At 41.3% G+C, this 18,528-nt stretch overlaps 1 protein-coding gene across 4 annotated transcripts in view; it reads right to left on the bottom strand.

Moving 5' to 3' along the window:
• The window catches only part of SNX1 (sorting nexin 1), a 44,098-nt gene that overhangs the window by 23,988 nt on the left and 1,582 nt on the right, over window positions 1–18,528 (bottom strand). For 2 of the 4 annotated variants that reach the window (XM_055362545.2, XM_063698591.1), the window contains exon 2: window positions 1,738–1,849. In XM_055362545.2, the coding sequence (XP_055218520.2) occupies window positions 1,738–1,849 (112 nt within the window). Of the gene's footprint in view, window positions 1–1,737; window positions 1,850–18,232; window positions 18,521–18,528 lie in introns of those variants that run through there. The other 2 variants (XM_004056312.5, XM_055362546.2) reach the window with 2 other exon arrangements.

Here is an 18,528-nt window from a genome sequence, read left to right as displayed (position 1 = left end):
ACCATTTTCTTCTCAACCCTTGGACTTGAAACCTTTTGACATTGTCTTCAATCCCCACTTTTTTTTGATATCCATTATATTCAATCACTAAAATCAGATTTTGTTGATTTCCCTTTTGAAAAGTTTTCACCTTTCCTTTCCTGCTTTTATTACCTTATGTTCAGTCTTTGCTATTTCATTCTTGAACTAGTTTGTGATTACCTTCTAAAAATTATCTGGTCTCTGCCCACTGCAACTAATTTAATATAATTCCAATTCCACTAGGTCAGTCTTCCTAAAACATTGCTTTGCCCATACCACATTCCTTACACAAAGCTGCCAATGGCTTTTAATTGCCATTAAGATGAAAATCCAGACTCGAATTATTAATGTCTAAGGTCCTCCCAAATCCGTTTCCAAATTACATTTCCAGCCTTATCTTCCATGACTTCTCCAAGAATGTCCTGCTGTGGTCCACCAACTTTACTGACTGCCGCTCAAACATACCTTATACTTCCTGCCCAACCATGGGGCCCCTTTTTCCTTTTCTCCTGCATAAATCCTGCTTCTTCCAACATCACTTTCTTTCTTTCTCTCTCTCTCTCTCTTTCTTTCTTTATTTTGAGATGGAGTCTTGCTCTGTCACCCAGGCTGCAGTGTAGTAGCACAATCTCAGCTCACTGCAACTTCCACCTCCAGGGTTTAAGCAATTCTCCTGCCTCAGCCTCCTGAGCAGCTGGGAGCACAGGTGTGCGCCACAGAATCCAGCTAATTTTTTATATTTTTAGTAGAGATGGGGTTTCACTACGTTCGCCAGGCTGGTCTCAAACTCCTGACCTCAAGTGATCCACCCACCTTGGCCACTCAAAGTGCTGGGATTACGGGTGTGAGCCACTGTGCCTGGCCCAAGATCACTTTAGACAGGGTTTTTTCAACAATAGCACTACTGACATTTTAGGCTAAACAATTCCTTGTTGTGAGGGCCTGTCCTGTGTACAGAGTGTTTAGCAGCATCCATGGCCTCTACCCACTAGATAACAGTAGTACTACCAGCTGTGACAACCAAAAATGTCTCCAACCATTTCCAAATGTCTTCTGGGGGGCAAAAGCACCCCCTCTGTTGAGAACAGTGCAGCACCACTCAACAAAGAATTATCCAGCCCAAAATGTTAATAGTGCTAAGGTTGAGAAACTGTCCTATACTAGTGTTTTTCAAACTGGAGGTTACAGCTTGTTGGTGGATTGTGAAATCAATTCAATGTGTTGCAAAGAGCACTGAAAAAGGAAACAATAGAAAGTTTCAGGCTGTATTAGAAGTAGTAAGGGCAAGTCATTTAATAAAACTTTTGTTTCTGTTTTGTACCAGTATGCACATTTTTGGATTATGACACCAAATGCAATTCTTACTCCTAGTCTTGGTCACACAAGGCTACAGGCACTGCTTTAGTCACTGGTCTCACACTCCTCTGAGCTCCTGTGACTTAGTATTTCTATCATTCCTCCAACTGCATTTCTGTTATTGTTTAACAGTTTAACTCACCTTCTTAAACAATTGTGTATTTATATCTTACTCCCTAAATCTGAAAGAATCTTGATGGCAGGGCCTGTATTTCATGTACTTTGGAATCCTCCACAAAAGTACTTTATATAAAGTTATGTTCCCAATACTTTTTTTTTTTTTTTGGTTTTGACTTTAACTCAGCAACTTAACAAAGCCATTTAGGAGGTTCCTAGAGTAACTTTTGAGTCCAAACTTGCCTGCAAAGAGATCCTGTGGCTCTTGGTCTTGTTCTTCATGGATCCCATTTTCTTTGGAGCCATTGTTGATGGGAAGAAGGGATGTAGTTATCTTTGGAGACTGATGTTTACTCTGAAAACAAAGAGATACTCTGAATAAAACATTACCATGAAAAACAAACCCAACTTGCCTAGAAAGCAACTTTTAATGCCTCCCTCAGTTGCCACCAGTCAGCCAGTTCAATAAGCAGCAAATCGTTATTAGTAAAATAAGTGCTGCCCAAGTCATGACAGAGCAAAAATAAGTCCATACATTTTAGGGTTAATTTCTAACAGCATAACCTCGCTCAAATGCCCTACCCCAAAGCACATGATACCAACATGGGTATGTGTACACACAGATAATTTTCAAAAGAACATGTCCAAATGTATTTCTCTTTCTCAGTTGATGACCTTTATTCTTTCAAATGCTGACTATGCACATTCTAGTGACCAGGATACTACACTGGAGTCCAGAACTCAAGCTCTGACCCATGCTTACTTTGTAGCCTCAGCTAAACTGTTAACTGAAGCCCAGTTGTGTGGATATTGCTGACCCATCTGACACGCAAAGGAAGGTATAACACTACGTTCTAATGCTGTTAAAAGTAAAATTTATCTTTTCATCCTTAACTTACACAAATACAATTTTCAATAACACACTGTGTCAAGCTAGGAGAATAAAAACTAATCATGCTTAGCCTAGTGAGCACATGGTGAAAATACAGTCAGTCCATAGCCTTTATTCAAAGCTCAGTGATCAGCGGCAAACAAGGGTGGGGTGGGTCCCCAGACCGGTACCAGAGTGAACAAAGCTGGATTGTGCAGAACATGAACTGAAAGTTGAGAATCTGGCTTCAAAAGCTGTGGTATGGTACTGCAGTGTTTTGAAGTCAGACCCTAAGGGCAAATCAGTTACAAGACCTGGCTTAAGGAACCTTTTATGACACACTTCCTTAACAAATCTGAGGGAATTTGTTCCTTGGAGACAGACCTTTGCTGACCCAACAGAACAAAGTGAAATGACAATCTATGTGGGTACTCTAAATTTGCAAATAGCTTCATCTAAATATTGGGGACAGATTTCAGAAAAGAAACTGTTAGCAGGTCTGAAGGTAGTGAGTTATCTCAATTGACTGTTCACAGTCAGTTACAGATCGAAACCCTTGTTTGATATTTCCCCACTTCTCACTACTGCACTTGACTAGTCTTAAAAATTTTTTTTGAAGAAAAAAGAACAAGAAAAGAAACATACCAATATTTAGACTTATATGAGCAAACAATCCTTCTACTGGAACTATTCCCTGCTAATGAAGTTTCATGAACACTTAGTTGTATAAGCTTCAATGTTATTCCAAGTCTATTAGAGATAGTGGTCCTGTCCTCTAGCTGCTTTAACAATCTTAAAAACAAAACTAAAAAATCACTGCAGAAAGACAGAAACAGGATAAATACAAAAGCAGCATTTCCCTTTTGCTTCACACATCACCAATAACCAACCACTTTCTTCCACAACTACTTCCTTCCTACACTCTTGTACAGTACATAGATCTCATGTGAAGCTACCTGATTTCATTCACTTCCTACTGACACCAGTCATCTCCAAATGGAGATCTATGAGAGATTAAAATCCAGTATACATTAAGGATACATGTATACAAATGTAATTTACTAGTAGCTCACGGGGGAGGTTAAAACAACAGAAAAGGCATAGGTTAGAATTTAGCAATTTAAAAAATGCCTAGAAGGACCCATTCCTGTGATATAAAGATGAATAAAGCCAGCTTTCCATTTCTGATCCACCACTTAACTTGGAAGGTTAATGACTAAGAATATTTTCCGGAGCAGTGTTAGAATAGTAGTCTATCTTTCCCTCAAGAGACAGACACACACAAATGGGATACTGCAGTGAAAACTAGAGTACTCATACCTCTCTTCCTCCACCTAACTTTTTTCAAAAGCCCAAACTGTGGCCACGTGTGATGGCTCACACCTATAATCCCACCACTTTGGGAGGCCAAGGTGGGAGGATTGCTTAAGCCCAGGAGTTGGAGACCAGCCTCAGCAACACAGTGAGGCCCTGTCTCTAGAAAAAAAAATTTTTAAAAAGTAGCCTGGCCTGATGGTGTGCACCTGTAGCCCCAGCTACTCTGGAGGCTGAGGTGGGAGGATCACTTGAGCCCAGGAGGTTGAGGTTGCAGTGAGCCATGATCACACCACTACACTCAAGCCTGGGTGACAGAGCAAAACCCTGTCTCAAAAACAAAACAAACCCAAACTGTGATTAAAACAGACTTATGTTCCCTTAGTAAGCTAGATAACAACTACTTGTGAGAACAGAAAACTGCTCTCAGATATCCTCTGGGACTCCATCCCAAAAATCACACATGGCTGAGTTCTAAGAGAGCTGAAGATAGACATGACCATACTTACTATCCTAATCTTTTTTCTGTAGTTCTCTTACAAAATTAATCTTCTACCTATGTAAAACTCTGTATCCTGTTTTTTCCCCTCTACTGCCTGAGCATTTTCTCATGTCATTAAAAAGCGTACAAAAATCCCACTTTTAGTTACTGAACTCTCCATTGTGGATATATGACATAATCATTCCCCTAATGCTGGAGTTTCCAGGTTCCACCAAATACTACTATGAGACCCATCCTATATATAAATCCACATCTGATTATTTTCTCGGGATAGATTCTTAAGTAGAATTGCGGTATCAAAGGCTCTGCTAAGCTCCCTTCCAGAAAGACCAACAATTTACATTCCCCCAGAAGTGTGTAAGAGTGCGGCATCCACAGCAACATTAAGCATTCTTTTAAAAAATCTTTGCGCTGGGTGCAGTTGCTCACATCTGTAATCCCAGCACTTTGGGAGACAGAGGTGGGCAGACAACCTTTGGGAGGCAGAGGTGCCTACATAACCTGAGGTCAGGAGTTTGAGACCAGCCTGGCCAACATGGTGAAACCCTGTCTCTACTAAAAATACAAAAATTAGCCGGGTGTGTTGGTGGGTACCTGTAATCCCAGCTACTTGGGAGGTTGAGGCAGGGAGAATTGCTTGAACCCAGGAGGCAGAGGTTGCAGTGAGCTATCGAGCCACTGCACTCCAGCCTGGATGACAGAACGAGACTCTGTCTCAAAAAAAAAAAAAAAAAAAAAAAAAAAATCTTCGCTAGGTTGAGTAGTGAAAATTTCTTTCCACTCATTTGCTGGTCATTTGAATCTGTGACTTGTCTTTATGTTCTTCACCTATTTTTCTATGCTAAGTTGGCATTACTTAGGTGTGCATTTTTCTTTTTCTTTTTTTTTCTTTAATTGTGCAGTGGCGTGGTCTTGGCTCACTGCAACCTCTGTTACCCGGGTTCAAGCAATCTCGTGCCTCAGCCTCCCAAGTAGCTGGGACTACAGGCGCGTGCCACCACACCCAACTAACTTTTTTGCATTTTTAGTAGAGACGGGGTTTCACCATGTCGGCCAGGCTGGTCTGAAACTCCTAACCTCAAGCGATCTGCCCACCATGGCCTCCCAAAGTGCTGGGATTACAGACATGAGCCACTGCGCCTACCCTACGTCTGCATTTTTCTTACACATAAGTATGTTAACCCTTTCTCTCGCATATTTTACAGTACCCCTCCCCAACTTTCTCTCTTTTGGTTTTTTTTTTTTTGAGATGGAATCTCACTCTGTCACCTAGCCTGGAATGCAATGACGCGATCTCGGCTCACTGCAACCTCTACCTCTGAGGTTCAAGCAATTCTCCTTCCTCAGCCTCCTGAGTAGCTGAGACTATGGGCGCCCACCACCACGCCTGGCTCATTTTTGTATTATTAGTGGAGACGGCGTTTCATCATGTTGGCCAGGCTGGTCTCGAACTCCTGACCTGAGGTGATCTGTCCACCTCAGCCTCCCAAAGTGCTGGGATTACAGGTGTGAGCCACTGTGCCCAACTCTTTTGATATTTTATTTTTGTCCTTATCAAATTTATTTCCAGCACTGGAAAAATTAAGTTTTTTAAGGCTGAAGAGTACCTTGCACACAGTTGGCCTTTGAGGCATAATAACATTATCAAGTTTTACTTAAAATCAGATTTTTAAAAAAACTGAGCAGAACCACTTTTAAAGAAGAAATGGACTCACGTTCATGGTATCGTATATTCACATGGTGCAGTTAAAAGAAAACAAGTCTTCCATGAGATTTGAGTCCATAATAATAGCACGTTATCAAAATACAAAGCCACCTGGAAATTATAACACACTTCATATGCTATGTCTAAGATTAAGGCTGATTTTTATTAGTATTATTAAAGTATAGAAAGCTAATTTTAAATCAACAGCTAAAATTTTATAAAGAATTTACTGTGGGGGGAAGGGGAAAACACACTGATTACATTCAATGGCAAAACCAATACTAAAAATAAGCATTGCTTTATAACCTTTTTTTTTTTTTTTGCGACAGAGTCTCACTCTGTCGCCCAGGCTGGAGTGCAGTGGCGCAATCTTGGCTCACTGCAAGCTCCGCCTCCCAGGTTCATGCCATTCTCCTGCCTCAGCCTCCCAAGTAGCTGGGACTACAGGCGCCCACCACTACGCCTGGCTAATTTTTTGTATTTTTAGTAGAGACAGGGTTTCACTGTGTTACCCAGGATGGTCTTGATCTCCTGACCTCCTGATCTACCCACCTCGGCTTCCCAAAGCGCTGGGATTACAGGCGTGAGCCACTGCGCCCGGCCAATAACCCATATTTTTAAAAAACTCCTTAGCAGTCAGTAAGTCACATAACTATTCACCTGTGTGAAAGGGGCTAAACTTCTAGGCAAGAAACTATTCTCTGTGATGAAAATACTGTTTGTGACACAGTAAATAATGCCAAAGAATCGCCCTTGCTTTTTTTTTTTTTTTTTCTTTTCGCAGCTAAAATCCTAGCTGGGATATCCAACACTTGCTTACTCCCTTTGGCTGTTAATTCTAGCCAGTGGTTCTACTGATCAGCCTGTTTAAGAGTTCAACTGTTTCTGTTTATAATTAAAAGAGCATACAGACAGACCAATACTAATTTGCAGAGAGGTACTAGAAAGGTGTGCCAGAAAGAGACAGCACTTTTGTTAAGAGCAGGTATTTCTCCACAATTACCAGCCTCAAGCCATTCCAGGCCACTAGCACAATTTTCTTAGCTCAGAGAAGGACAGACATGGGCTTGCTGCCCCTCAGAGCTCACGAAGCCATTCACTACTTTAAGCACTGCTGTGATTCTAGGCAACTTCCCTTTAGGTTGTCCAGTTGTGATTCTTCCTCATGTTGCTTAACTGCTCTTTGCTCCACACAAAACCCTTACATTACAGTCAAAGGATCTCAAAAACGTAGGTACTGTTAAAACATAACTGTATTTAGAGGTCAAATCCAAATTAAATGGTAAGGTAACATGGCTCTTGGAGGATGAGATAACTCATTTTTTGAGGGAAAATTAGTATATTTCATAGTAAGGCAAGATAGAGCTAAGGAGTTGTGTGATCACACTAATGTAACAGGACAAGGACAATTAGGAGTAAATCTATCCCAGGAGCTATACCCAGATCATAAACGGGCCTCCATGGAGTCTTTAAAAATCACCCTGGAAGAACTTAGCATGAAATACTGTTGGTTTTGCCACCTTTACTTCTAGGGAGAAATGAGTGAGGTGGGACAGCCTATTAGTTTTTATTGCTGCTGCAACAAATCATCACAAATTTAACAGTTTAAACAATGCAAATTATCTTACAGTTCTGAAAAAGTCCAGTGGGTTTTGCTGGGCTAAAATCAAGGTGTCAGTAGGGCTGTGTTCCTTTCTGGAGGTTCTAGGAAAGAATCTGTTTCCTTGCCCTTTCTGGCTTCTAGGGTTCTTTGCCTCATGACCCACTTCTTCCATCTTCAAAGCCAGTAACATTTCATCTCTTTGCATCTCTTCCATATCGTCTTTCATAGCCTGTCTTACATTTTTAAGGATCCTTGTGATTACACTGTCCCACCCAGATAATCCAGGATAACTTCCATATCTTAAGGTCAGCTGATTAGCAATCTTAATTCCATCTTCAACCTTAACTCCCCCTTGCCACATAACCTAACATACTCACTGGTTGCAGGATTAAGATGTGGACTTCTTTGGGAAAAGGAAGGGGGGCATTATTCAGCCTACAGCAGACAGTGACTCCTCTCCCACCACGTTTCAAAACTGGCACAGATGCACTAAAAGTATTTGTGCTTGGGAGAATGGACATTCAATGTCCACTGGATTTCAGAATAGGGTGTACCTAACTCTACAAACTAGAGTTTAACTCCATAGCTTAAGGAGTTAAACTAGGGGTTCTTATCTTGGGGTCCATTAGCCACATACTTCAGGGGGTAATCTATGAACTTGGATGGGAATAAAATTATTATAATTTCATTTTCATTAACCTTGAACTGAAATTTGGCATATACATTAATCATAAAGATAAGCAACAAACCATAATAGAAGTACCTGAGATTGTAACTGATATTAGATATTCTTATATGAGATTATGGTTTTTATAGATCTCAAAGTCTCATTTATGCTCATCTCTATTTAAGTATGTTATTAATGTAAAATCATTTTAATTTATTAAAACTGAATGTCAATATAATTGGTTTCCTTCATATTTTAATGTATTTTATTTTATACATTTAAAAACATTATTCTGGGGATGTGTCCACAGGCTTTACAGGGCCTGCCAATTGGCCCACAGCACAAAAAAGGTAAAGAACTTCTGAGATACAGAGTAGAGGGACTAATGAAAATGGAAAAGGGAGAGCTGGAAGGATGGGGAAAATAGCATGAAGCTGACCACTGAGCTAATTAAGGAAAATCACGTGCAAGGCCATTAGAGACCTCATGAGACCCCAAATTTAGCCTCAGACATTCTACTGAATTCTCTGGTTTAATTTCCCAACTAAACTTTGTGGGTCTCAACCTAACAAAACTTAGAAAGGGCCCAGAAAACCGCAGAAGAATCACAGTATTAATGGGTGGATTACCTTCTAAATTGAAAAAGCAAACCCAGTTCAAATCTGCTCTGAAAGCAGAATGAAGCTCCAGCTGTCCACGTGACGAAGCAAAAGAATAAGCCAGAAAAAGTTGAGCAACAGCTTTTCCTGGAGATGAGATACTTACGGCTACTTGCTCTAGTAACTATCAGCTACTCATGATTTATTTATGTCAAAAGTTACTTGAGTGCTGAGAAGCTTGAGGACCAAGGAAGAGATATCAGATTTTTTTTTTCTTTTCTCCAGTCCAAACTAATGAACTACAAATGGCCAAGTTGTCAGAGTGGCCTTACCACCTAAGTAAACAATGGGTTGGCAACCCTTACAGAAACCAGAAGTCTGACGGCAACCTTTATTGTTTCTCTCATAAGCCCCTAATTTTTTTTTTTTTTTGTGACAGAGTCTCGCTGTATCCCCCAGGCTGGAGTGCAGTGGTGCAACCTCCACTTTGCAGGTTCAAGCGATTCTCATGCCTCAGCCTCCTGAGTAGCTGGGATTACAGGCACGCACCACCACGCCTGCCTAATTTTTGTATTTTTAGTAGAGACAGGGTTTCGCCATGTTAGCCAGGCTGGTCTCGAACTCCTGACCTCAGGTGATCCACCCACCTCAGCCTCCCAAAGTGCTGGGATTACAGGCGTGAGCCACCATGCCCGGCCCCAAACCCTACTTTTAAATAAATTTTAAGTCAGGTTATTATTAGCCATCTTTTTTTTTTTTTTTTTTAAGATCAAGTCTTGCTCTGTCGCCCAGGCTGGAGTGCAGTGGCACAATCTCAGCTCACTGCAACCTCTGCCTCCCGGGTTCAAGTGATTCTCCTGTCTCAGCATCCCAAGTAGCTGGGATTACAGACATGCGTTGTCACACCCAGCTAATTTTTGTATTTTTAGTAGAGATGGGGTTTCACTATGTTGGCCAGGCTCTTGAACTCCCGACCTCAGGTGATCTACCTGCCTTGGCCTCCCAAAGTGCTGGGATCACAGACATGAGCCACAGTGCCCAGCCTATTAGCCATCTTTAAAAGTCTTCTCCCTGGGCCGGGCGCAGTGGCTCACGCCTGTATTCCCAGCACTTTGGGAGGCTGGGGAGGGTGGATCACAAGGTCAGGAGATTGAGACCATCCTGGCTAACACGGTGAAACCCCGTCTCTACTAAAAATACAAAAAAATTAGCCGGGCGTGGTGGCGGGCGCCTGTAGTCCCAGCTACTCGGGAGGCTGAGGCAGGAGAATGGCATGAACCCGGGAGGCAGAGCTTGCAGTGAGCCAAAATCGCGCCACTGCACTCCAGCTGGGGCGACACAGCGAGACTCCGTCCCAAAAAAAAAAAAAAAAAACCCTTCACTCCAAAACTGGTGTTCTATAATTACTTTTATTAGCTTTTCCTCCATAATTCTGAAAGCTAAGTTAATTGCCAGTAAAATACAATGATCAAGAAATTAATGAGTTTATGTATTTCAGGGAAATCTAAACTTATGAGAAGTAAAACTTTACTATTTGAGCTGAGCACTAAAATGAGTCCTTGCATATACCTATCACTTTTTTCAAGAATATATTTACCATAAGGTAGAATTTCAACTTCTGATCATTTGACCAGATGTGACCACTTGATGTATGTTAACTCCAAAAACAAGTGTTTGAGGCAATACCCCTGTAGAAAACACTACACACTAGAATTTTTACCAATATTAGCTATAAATGACAAAACTAGTAACTAAACAAACTAAGTGATACACCTTTGTTTAAAGATACTGTTATAAAGATTCACTTTCAGAAGTCTGATTAAGATCAGAGAAGGGCTAATATCAAGAAACTTAATGAGGATGTGTTATATCTTTGGGAACAACCACCATGCATCTTTCACAGAACAGAGAATTAAAGTATTAGCGAGATTAACCATCAATTTTCTTATGGCTTTTTAATAAAACTACCAAACTCTATAAACACTCAGAGAAATAAACTGTTTATAGTTAACAATCTTTCCATAAAGCATAAACAAAAATACCAAGCCTGAACAGTTTTATAGGTACCACCAATTTTTAAGAAACAGATCATTCCAATAGTATAAACATTATTGAAAGAATAGAAAAAGAAAGTACCATATAATCTTAATTCCCCAAACCATACAATTTTCATGAGAAAGAAACTACAGGTTTATCTTATGAACGTAGATGTAAAAGAATATATAATAGCAATCCAAACCCAGCAATGTATAAAAAAAGACAATACATTATTAAAAATACAAAGAACAACAAATGCTGGCAAGGATATGGAGAAAGGGGAACACTCATACACTGTGGGTGGGAATGTGAAGTAGCACAGCCATTATGGAAAACAGTATGGAGATTACTAAAAGAACTAAAAATATAACTACCATAGCATCCAGCAACCCCACTACTAGGTATGTATCCAAAAGAAAGCAAATATATCAAAGCATATATATTTCTTCTGCATGCCCATGTTTATTCCAGCACACTATTCACAACAGTCAAGATATGGAATCAACCTAAGTGTCCATGAATGGATAAATGGATAAAGAATATGTGGTATAGGCCAGGCATGGTGGCTCACACCTGTAATCCCAACACTTTGAGAGGCCAAGGAGGGCACATACATCACTTGAGCCCAGGAGTTTGAGACCAGCCTGGGCAACGTGGCAAAACCCCATCTCTACTAAAAATACAAAAATTAGCTGGGCATGGTGGCATGCACCTGTAGCACCAGCTACTTGGGAGGCTATGGTGGGAGGATCACCGGAGCACAGGAGGTCAAGGGAAGTGGGCCATGATTGCGCCACTGCACTCCAGCCTGGGAGACACAGCAAGACCCTGTGTCAAAAAAAAAAAAAAAAAAAAAGAAGGCGTGGTATATATACAAAATGGACTATTATTCAGGCATAAAAAAGAATGAACTCCTGTTATTTAGAGCAACATGGATGGAACTGGAGGTCATTACGTTAAGTGAAAGAAGTCAGGCACAGAAAGACAAATGTCAAGTGTTCTCACTCATCTGTGGGAGCCAAAAACATGGATCTCATGGAGGTAGAGGGTACAATGGTGATTCCCAGAAGCTGAGAAGGGAAGGCAGGGCAGGATGAGGAGAAGTTGGTTAATGGGTACAAAAATACAATTAGAAGGAATAAGTTCCAGTATTTGACAGCAGGAAGATTATAGTTAGCAATAATTTATTGTATATTCCAAAAGAGCTAGAAGAATTCTAATGTTCTCAACAAAAAGATAAATGTTTGAGGTGATGAATATCCCAAATTCCTTGATTTGGTCATCACACTTTGTATACAGATATCAAAATACCATGTGTATCCTAAAAATATGTACAACTATATCAATAAAAAATACAAAAAAGACAATATACAATAACCATGTTGAGTCCACTCCAGTAAAGCAGCTCACCATATAACAGATTTAAGACAGAAACCCCATGACCAAGGGATGTCAAAAAATAATAAAATTCAATAGATATTTTAAAATTTTTATCAAAACAGCAATAGAAGGAAACTTTTTAAAAAACTTGATATCTACAAAAAATCTTTAACAAGCATTATTCTTTAATTTTTTTCTTTTTATGTTTAGTTGACAATTGTACATGTTTATGGGATTCTGAGTGATATTTCAATATATGCATACAATGTGCAATGATCAAATCAGGATAATTAGTATATCCAGCATCTCAAACATTTATCATTTCTTTGTGCTGTAAACATTCAAAATCCTCTCTTTCAGAAAGCTTTTTGAAAATATACAATAAATATAGTTAACCACATTCACTCTACAGGGCTGCAGAATAAGAGAGCTCAGTCCTCCTATCTAGCTGTAATTTGGTATCTGTTACCAGAGGTTGGTTAGGATTCAAAATTAAACAGGTTTTAAAAAGCTGAGGTGGGACCATAAAATGGTGCAACTACCATGGAAAGCAGTATGGAGGTTCTTCAAACAATTGAAAATAGAACTACCACAAGATCCAGGAATCCTACTTCTGGATATATATCCAAAAGAATTAAAAGCAGGATTTTGAGGAGATGTTTGCACACTCATGTTGACATCAGCACTATTTACAATTGCCAAGAGGAGAAAGCAAACCCAAATGTCCACTGGCAGATAAATAAAATGTGCTATATACATTCAATGCAATATTATTCAGCCTTAAAAAAGAAGAAAATCTTGTCACATGTTATAACATGGATGAACCTTGAGGACACTGTGCTAAGTAAAATAAGCCAGTCACAAAACAAATACTGTTTGACTCCAACTTATATGAGGTATCAAAAATAGACAAATTGACAGAAACAAAGTTAGAATGGTGACTGATTACCAGGGACTGTGGAAGCTGTTTAATAAGTACAGAGTTTCAGATTTGCAAAATGAGGAAGTTTTGGATCTCTGTTTCACAACAATGTGAATATACTTAGTGCTACTAAACTATACACTTAAAAATGATTAAGATGGTAAATTTTGTCATGTAAATTTTACCCCAGTTTTTTCAAAAAGATTGTTCTTGGGCCAAGCGTGGTGACTCACGCATATAATTCTAGCACTTTGGGAGGCCAAGGTGGGAGGATCACTTGAGCCCAGTAGTTAAGAGACCAGTCTGGGCAACATAGGGAGACCCCCATCTCTAAAAAAAATAAATAAAGGAAAAATTGGCTGGGCATGGTGGCACATGCTACTCAGGAGGCTGAGGTGAGAGGATCACTTAGCTCAAGAGGTAGAGGCTGCAGTGAGCCATGATGGTGCCACTGCCCTCTAGCCTGGGAGACAGACAGAAACCTTGTATTTATTTATCAACAAACAAATAAAAAGCTTTTGCCTCCTCTCGCAAGATGTTATAGTGATCACAGATTTAGGAGTAGTTTCTGAAAAGACCATGTCCTTTCCTGCCTAAATGTTAATACATAACTTATACAACTCTCTAAACTATTTGTAGTTTTAAAGCAATGACTTCAAATTTATTTCAGTAATTTTTTTGAGTATCTTTTTTTTTTTTTTGAGATGGAGTTTTGCTCTGTTACCCAGGCTGGTGGGCCCTGGCACGATCTCGGCTCACTGCAACCTCCAACTCCCAGGTTCAAGCCAAGTGATTCTCTTGCCTCAGCCTCCCCAGCAGCTGGGATTACAGGTGTGTGCCACCACGCCCGGCTAATTTTTGTGTTTTTAGTAGAAACAGGGTTTCACCATGTTGCCAGGCTGGTCTAGAACTCCTGACCTTGTGATCCGCCCGCCTCGGCCTGTCAAAATGCTGGGATTACAAGCATGAGCCACTGCGCCTGGCCAAGTCTCTCCCATTTAAGTAACTGGTTTACAGATTCTGAGATGCATGTGTAAGCCTGCTCTTTCAAGTATAAATTAAACCACACTTTAATTACTGAACTAACAAAGCCTCTTGGGCTGTAAAAGAGAGCAGATGGGATGATTAACAGCAGCAGTTGTTGTATCAATGCCCAGGAAATTACGGGCATACCATAAATTAGTTTTAACTTTACATGCCTCAACTTCAAAATTCTTCAATGCTCCTCTTTGTCTCCAACATGAAACAAAATAAAAGATGAAGATTAACTTAAATTAGCAAAATGCTATTGAAGTCGGTCGGGCATGGTGGCTCATGCCTGTAATCCCAGCACTTTGGGATACCAAGGCAGGCAGATCCCTTGAGGTCAGGAGTTCCTGACCAGCCTGGCCAACATGGTAAAACCCCATCTCTACTAAAAATACAAAAATTGGCCAGGCATGGTAGTACGTGCCTGTAATCCCAGCTACTCAGGAGGTTGAGGCAGGAGAATCGCTTGAACCCAGGAGGCAGGGGCTGCAGTGAGCTGAGATTGTGCCACTGCACTCCAGCCTGAACAAAAAGAGTGAGACTATGTCTCAAAAAAATGAAGTCATTAAGTGTCTATTTGATGGCTTTTAGCTAATCAAATAAATATCACTAGTTTTGTTGTTGTTTTGAGATGGGGTTTCACTTTTTCGCCCAGGCTAGAGTACAGTGGTGCAATCCCGGCTCACTACAGCCTCAAGCTCCTGGGCTCAAGTGATCCTCCCACCTCAGCTTCACAAGTATGCGGGACTACAGGCTTATGCCACCATGCCAGGCTAATAATAGTTTTGACTTTGATCAACTGTATTACCCATTTTTAATGTTAACTTTTCTAATCCATTATTAGATTTTGTGGGTTTTTTCAGAGTAATTCCAGTTTACAAAATGCTCACCAACAAATACAGCTCATGCCCTCAAAAAGTAAGCACTCTTTAAATGTTTATTATGGAGGGAACATCTTCTAAGCACTTTACAGGCATTTTAATTTAACCTTCACAATAGTGGTGGAGGTAAATACTAGTATTATTCACTTTTTACACGTGAGGAAACTGTAGAGAGTAATTAAGTACCATGTCCAGGGATAAGCTAGCCAGCCATAGAGCCTAGATTTAAATCAGACTTCAAAGCCCACACTCTTAATTACTTAATTCTTCAATGTTGTTCTTTAAAATACCACAAGTGCTGCAATCCTCTATCTTCTTTGGCTCACAACTAAAGCATTTATTGGATTATAATTTGTTCTTTATGGCTGTTTAACAAGACAGTTAAACTAGTGAGCTATCTTGGGGTCTTGGCATCCTGAAGATTAACATCAGGATGGGCAGCTTGAAAAATGGCTTATAGGTGGCATTTTAGTTTCCTTAGCAACTCAATTTTCCTAGATCATATCTAAATAAAAATAATTATGCTTTCTGCAGTAGAACAAGGTCATTCTGACCTCCTCAACTCTCTTTTAGCTGGAAATTAGGCAAAGGATTTTTACAGTCTTACAAAAAAGAGATATTGATAACTCCATAAAGTATGGTAAGATGAATCAAACTGAAGCCTCCTACATTTCTTTTTTAAATTTCTACTTTTTTTTTTTTTTTTTGAGAGAGAGTCTTGCTCTGTCACCTAGGCTGGAGCACAGTGGCACAATCTCGGCTCACTGCAACCTCTGCCTCCCGGGTTCAAGTGATTCTTGTGCCTCAGCCTCCCTAGATGGGATTACAGGCACGTGCCACCATGCCTGGATAATTTTTGTATTTTTAGTAGAGATGGGGTTTTGCCATGTTGGCCAGCCTGGTCTCAATTCCTGGCCTCAAGTGATCCTCTTGCCTTGGCCTCCCAAAGTGCTGGGATTACAGGCGTGAGCCATGGCACTCGGCCACTGCTTCAGGTTAACTCTAGAAAATAACTCCTCACTCTTCCAGGTTCCTTTTTGGAAAATAAATCAACATTTGCCTATGTGACCAATCACTTTCAGTGTCAGAGTTTCTGTTTTCATATTCTCAGTCTGCACATCATTCCAGCAGTTACCAACAGTAGCTGTCTTCCATGACTTATAGAAGAATTACTAAAGGAACAGACTAAATATTTATTTAAAATAACATACAGAAGGACTAAATTAGCGGCAAGATTTATTATTTCTCAGGCATGCACCTGCAATCCCAGCTACTTAGGAGGAAGGGAGGATCCATTGAGCCCAGAAGTTCAAGACAAGCCTGGGCAACATAGGGAGACTATGTCTCTAAAAACAAACAAAAACTGTTTCCTGTTTTATGACAGTCACAAAGACTTATTATTTCTCAGAATAAGAGACTTCATTTGACAGTTTTAGTTGTTATATTAGAATTATCAAGCACCTTATGAGCTGAGATTATGGACTCAATTTCTGAATACAGGACAGGGAAAATCTGACACAAATGAGGAAAGCCTCAAACTTTTTCAGACCACATGTTGCATAAAGAATTTATAGCTGTTTTATTTAGTTGGTTACACACTGAGTAGCTACCGTGAAGAGAAGCATTATGCCAAATAGATAAATTCACAGACCCAGCATTGAATTTTACAGCCTGGAACAACCTATACCAAGTGGTATGAGTAAATATTCTCATAAAACAGCCCAAAACATCTCTACTGGTTCCATAACTGATTACTGATTTCCACATTACAAAGATTAGTTTTTTCTAATACCTAACTCTTATTAGAGACCCGGATATTTATTACTGAGGCAGAAGAATAGGGTCTGGAGGCAGGGAACTTAAGGGCAATTCATGCTGAATCAAGGAAAAACACCAAGGTTTGGGGGCAGGGAATCTGAGGTCAACTTACGTTAACTTTCTAAAAGAGAAAACACCAAGGTCTGGGGGCAAGGAATCTAAGGCCAATTCGTGCTGACTTCCCAAAGCTGAATTCCCAAAAGGAACCCCCTGGGTTTGGGGGCAGGGAACCTAAGGCCAATTAAGGCCAACTTCCTAAAGCTAAACCAAAAGGAAAAAACCCATCTGCCCACGCCCGAGTGGCAAAGGATCAAAGGCTACTATCCCTGCAACCCTCCCCATCCACCCCGTCTCACATGGAAAGGGAGAGTGCCTTAGACTGGCCGCAGGCCAAGCAGGGACCATCCGTTCATCTGCACAGGACGCCAATTCATCTCGGCCTTTAATTAGCCACAGACCAAATCCTTCATCCAGATAAGGGGTAACCCATAGGAACCATAAAAGGAGCACTTAAAACCCAGAAAACTTTGTAAGTGGGCTCTGGAGCCCCTTGCTCCGGCCCACTCACACCCTGTGGGGTGCTTTCTCGCTTTAATAAATTCCTGCTTTCGCTGCTTCGTTTGTGTTTCATTCCTTTGTTATTTTGTGCGTTTTGTCCAATTATTTGTTCAAAATGCCAAGAACCTCGACAACTTACACTCAAGGGCCTCCTACCGGTAACATTACGGGAAACACCATTTCCTCATCACATTTCAGATTTGCTCCCAGTGAGGTACTTGGGCACTTGAACACATCCCTTTAAAAAGGAGAAAGCTTTCTGATCTATGTAGTGATTTATCTGGCAGTGCCTTCTCTCCACCAGCCTCTGGCCTGATTTTCCTAGAGATCAGAAGAATCAACATAACTTTTGTAAACTAAGATCCAGAAAGGGCCTTTGATTATCGGTAAATGCTGGGCTAAAGAAAGAACTGGTGGGCGGGTCACCACCCTAGGCTAGTCCACATAACGCTATTCATCTTAGAAGCAGTAAGACGGGGGAAAGGTCTGCATCCCATTCGCTTATTCTGTCCTACTGAATCTGCCTTGGCAGGACACGACCTGCAAAATAACCCCGTGGATCCGTGTAGTGTCACCACACTGCAGGGTCAAAGGACGGCGTCGGCGGTTCTCGGCTGTTAGGGAGCTAGCCGACGAAGGCACCACAACCCTCATTCTTTACTCTTCCCGCCTGGGGGCCGGAAAGCCAAGCTCTACCGCTTCGAGCACATCCAGGGTCCCCGGGGCCCAGACTGCTGACACCGAGGCAAGGTCTCACCGGGCCCACTCTGCCCAACCTCCCCGATTCTCGCTTAGCCTCTCTTCCCTTTCGGGGTGCCCTCCCGCCTGCTACCCCGAGGGGTGCAAACTCACGACCACCGCGGCGCCGGTGAAAATGTCCTCCCCCTCGGTGTCGCTGTCCCCAGCCTCGGGTTCTGATCCCCCGGCCGCCCCCTCGGACTCGGGCTCCAGGCCGGGGAAGGGCGGAGGCAGTCTCTCCGAAGCGCTACAGCCACCACCACCCGACGCCATCTTCCTCCACCCGCGGCGGAAGCCGCAACAACAACTTTATCGAGAGATAGCGCCGTGAGCAAAGCGATCCAACGGTGCGAGGAGTGGGAGGGCCGCAAGGGACCCCGTGGGATCCGAGGGGCGGAGACGTAGGGGCG

The sequence above is a fragment of the Gorilla gorilla genome, chromosome 16 (assembly GCF_029281585.2).
Source record: "Gorilla gorilla gorilla isolate KB3781 chromosome 16, NHGRI_mGorGor1-v2.1_pri, whole genome shotgun sequence".
NCBI classification, from domain to species: domain Eukaryota; kingdom Metazoa; phylum Chordata; class Mammalia; order Primates; family Hominidae; genus Gorilla; species Gorilla gorilla.
This window is presented reverse-complemented; position numbering and strand designations above follow the sequence as displayed.